Source organism: Tupaia chinensis, unplaced genomic scaffold (assembly GCF_000334495.1).
Source record: "Tupaia chinensis unplaced genomic scaffold, TupChi_1.0 Scaffold140061_1, whole genome shotgun sequence".
In the NCBI taxonomy this organism is placed as follows: Eukaryota; Metazoa; Chordata; class Mammalia; order Scandentia; family Tupaiidae; genus Tupaia; species Tupaia belangeri.
Genome location: NW_006199940.1, coordinates 356,050 through 359,692, shown reverse-complemented (window position 1 = coordinate 359,692; position 3,643 = coordinate 356,050). Strand labels below are relative to the sequence as shown.

General features: G+C 63.9%; 1 protein-coding gene across 1 annotated transcript in view; it reads left to right on the top strand.

The window, feature by feature from the left end:
• Positions 1-65: 65 nt before the first annotated feature.
• RECQL4 (RecQ like helicase 4) overlaps positions 66-3,643 on the top strand; it is a gene marked incomplete at its 5' end in the record, with an annotated part of 6,219 nt that continues 2,641 nt past the window's right edge. The window contains 12 exons of the mRNA XM_027765965.1: positions 66-188; positions 347-487; positions 707-1,486; positions 1,567-1,678; positions 1,940-2,041; positions 2,121-2,213; positions 2,288-2,424; positions 2,680-2,763; positions 2,834-3,022; positions 3,097-3,276; positions 3,346-3,487; positions 3,567-3,627. Of these exons, the coding sequence (XP_027621766.1) occupies positions 66-188; positions 347-487; positions 707-1,486; positions 1,567-1,678; positions 1,940-2,041; positions 2,121-2,213; positions 2,288-2,424; positions 2,680-2,763; positions 2,834-3,022; positions 3,097-3,276; positions 3,346-3,487; positions 3,567-3,627 (2,144 nt within the window). The remainder of the gene's footprint in view (positions 189-346; positions 488-706; positions 1,487-1,566; positions 1,679-1,939; positions 2,042-2,120; positions 2,214-2,287; positions 2,425-2,679; positions 2,764-2,833; positions 3,023-3,096; positions 3,277-3,345; positions 3,488-3,566; positions 3,628-3,643) is intronic.

Genomic DNA, 3,643 nt, shown 5'->3' with positions numbered 1-3,643 from the left:
CCGTGGCACGGGGAGGCGGGGTGCGGGAGGGGTGGGGCCGGGCCGGGGTGCGGGCCCCTCCCTGACCCCGCTTCCTGGCCGCCCGTCCAGCGCTCTACCGGGAGTACCGCGATTTGAAGCGGGTCCTGGCCCAGGACGGCCACAGGCCTGGCAGTCCAGAGCTCGCTCTCTCGGTGACGTCAGACGAGGTACGGTGGCGGGTCATCAGCTCCTACTTCGCTCCCAGGAGTGGTGTTAGGAGCAGTACTGGGCGGCAGGCTCTGCTTCAGTCCAGGGTGGGGGCAGGCGGGCTGGCGACACCTCTGCCTACACTAGCCTAAGCCTGGGCTCCAACTGTCTCCTGCAGGCGCTGGACCCGGACTGCTGGGGGCCCCACTTGAATCGGGCTGCCACTCACAGTCCACAGCCTAGGCCAGGGCCACGTTCTCTGGCATCTGTGCAGGACTATGGGCAGAGGCTCAAGGCCAACCTGAAGGGCACTCTGCAGGTGAGGGGTGAATGGATTCACCTGGTCATCCTCACCGCACATGGACAGGCAGGGCTTCTGCCAAGTAGGACAGATTCCAGAGGGGCCTTCAGAGCCAGCCTCAGCTCGCAGCTCTCAGCTCCCTTCTGCCCCTGCCGCAGCACTGAGGGTCATAGTGTAGTAGGTTCAAGGTTTGCAGCAGCCTGGTGCCTGACGTCTATCTATCCTCCCTCCTGCCAGGCTGAGCCAGCCCTGGGCCACGTACCCCAGCTTCCACAAAGACCCTTTTCCAACGATCCCAGCCCAAGGCCACCAGATGCAGGGGTGGGCCCCCTCCCCTCAGAAAGTGTTGATGGGGCAGCCCTCCTGCTTCCGGTGCCCCAGCCACAGCCACGCCGGCTCCAGCAGCTCCAGGAATCCCGGAACCTGCGGATGAGCACCCTGGACCCTGGCTGGCTGCAGCGATGTCACAGTGGGGCCACACGCGTTTTAGAGGCCCCCAAGGCCTGTAGGTCTAGCCAGGGCACAAAAGAGTCACAGCTTCTTGCCTCAGGCAAGTCGGTCTTCCCTGGCACCAGCTCTGAGGCAGCTTCACAAGGCCAAGAAGCTCCAGCCTGGAAGGCAACCACAGTTGGTGCAGGAAGCCTCACACCATGTGACAGTTACAGCAAGAAGCGGAAGCAGGCCGAGGACCCCAGGGACTGCTCTGTTCAGACCGGGCAAGACAGTGGCCAAGTGGACATTTTATCTGAGGAGGCAGGGGCTGGGGCCACAGTGCTGGAGGAGATCCCTCTGGGGGAGACAGCACAGCCTCAGCCCTACAGCAACCCCTCAGCTTCCAGGTCCCATGGCTTTGGCCCCTCAGATCAAGCCAGGGCAGGGAAGGCTGAGGACACGGCCCACCTGAATGCCCCTCCCCGGCCAGCCATTGGGGATGGGGGTAACTACGTGCGGCTCGACATGAAGCACAGACGCTATGCTCGAGGCCAGGCCCTTCGCAGCAGACTTCTCCGAAAGCAGGTGAGAGGGCAGCAGGAAGACGGGGCACCCTCGCCCTGCTCCACTTCTTACCAGCATGGTCCTTGTTGTGGTCCCCCGAGGTGTGGAAGCAGAAGTGGCAGAAGAAAAGGGAGTGTTTTGGAGGTGGCAGGCCCAGAGCCACTGTCGGGCGAGGGCAGTTCCGCTGCCGGACACCCCGAGCCATCCAGCCAGGTGAGGTCTCTACCTTGCGGGTGGGCCATGCTATGTAGAGGGGTGCTGTGCTCTCTCAGGGGTCACTTCCGGCCTCAGTGAAAGGCCCTGCCCTAACACCCCAAGAAGAAAGAGGTGAGGATGAGAGTGAAACCCAATCTTTCCCACTTTGGAGGAAACAGCCCAGAGAATGGGCACTTCCCACTGTCAGCTCCCTGGTGAGTCTGTGGGGGTCGTTTGCAGCCTAGCCTGGGCTCTCATGCTTCCCTTCTGCTCCCACAGGGAACGAAGAGATAGAGCTTGCTGTGTCTGAGCTGCTAGCACCCCGCCTGCCCCCCACTGTGCCACCACTCTACCCGCCAGGGCCGCTGGGGCAAGTGACAGGTGAGTGGGTGCCTAGAGGCCCAGAGCCCTTCCTAGGTGGTCAGAGTGTGGGTCATGGTTCTTACACCCATGTCCACAGAGACACCGGCTGAGGTGTTCCAGGCCCTGGAGCAGCTGGGGCACCAAGCCTTTCGCCCAGGACAGGAGTGTGCAGTCATGAGGATCCTGACTGGTGAGCCGGGCTGTGGGCAGGTGGGTGGGCTGGCAGGGCAGCCACGGGGCGTCACCACCAGCTCTTGTCCCTAGGCATTTCCACATTACTGGTGCTGCCCACGGGTGCTGGCAAGTCCCTGTGCTACCAGTTGCCCGCCCTGCTGTACGCCCGGCGCAGCCCCTGCCTCACGGTGGTCATCTCTCCCCTCCTGTCACTCATGGACGATCAGGTGTGCAGACAGGCCCTGGGGATGGCAGGAGCCCAGGCCAGTCTCCTGTCAGCTGCCGCTCCTCAGTCCCTTCCTTGGGAGCTGTTCAGGGAGGGGGCCCATCTGTCCTGGGTGGCTCTGAGCTCAGTTCTAGCACACGAGGACTGGTTCTTCTCCCAGAGGACCAGGTGGGCATGGCTGCAGCTGCCAGGCTGGCATCTCAGGGCCTGGGGAAGGCCAGGCTGGTGGGCACAGCCCTTGCTCCTGTGCCTACAGGTGGCAGGCCTGCCCCCCTGCCTCAAGGCAGCCTGCATCCATTCAGGCATGACCAAGCAGCAGCGTGAGTCAGCCCTACAGAAGGTGAGAGGTCTCGTGGCCTGGTGGGGACACAGGGGCATCTGGGCTGTGCCACTGACCCTACTGCTCTCAGGTGCAGGCAGCGCAGGTCCAGGTGCTCATGCTGTCACCCGAGGCACTTGTTGGGGCTGGGGCGGGAGGCCTTCTCAGCCTCCCCTGGGCTGCACGGCTTCCCCCGGTTGCCTTCGCCTGCATCGATGAAGCCCACTGCCTCTCTCAGTGGTCCCACAACTTCCGGCCCTGCTACCTACGCGTCTGCAAGGTGAGCTGGGGGCCGGGCGTGTGGCTGACTCAGCCCTGTTGGACAACAGCCTCACTGCCCCGGCTATGCTGTAGGTGCTTCGGGAGCGCATGGGTGTGCACTGCTTCCTCGGTCTCACGGCCACAGCCACACACAGCACTGCCCGCGACGTGGCCTGGCACCTGGGTGCAGCCGAGGCGCTTGGCCTTAGTGGGCCAGCCATCATTCCCGACAACTTGTACCTCTCGGTGTCTGTGGACAGAAACCCAGACCAGGTAGGTGCTCAGGCGTGGGCCCCAGTGGAGACCCGGGAGCTGAGTGCTCACTGCCCACCACCCTCCCAGGCTTTGGTGACTCTGCTCCAGGGGGCGCGTTTCCGTGGCCTGAATTCCGTGATCATTTACTGCAACCGCCGAGAGGATACGGAGCGGGTTGCTGCGCTTCTCCGAACCCGCCTGTCTGCCTTCCAGGCCCCAGGGTCCAGAGGTGAGGCTCAGGCTGGCCCAGTGCCCGCAGACACCCCTGGCAGTCCCACCAGCATCTCACAAGCTCTGTCTTCCCCTAGGCCGTGGCCCCGAGGCTGTGGCTGAAGCCTACCATGCCAGCCTCTGCAATCAGGAAACACCGCCGGGGGCGGGGGCG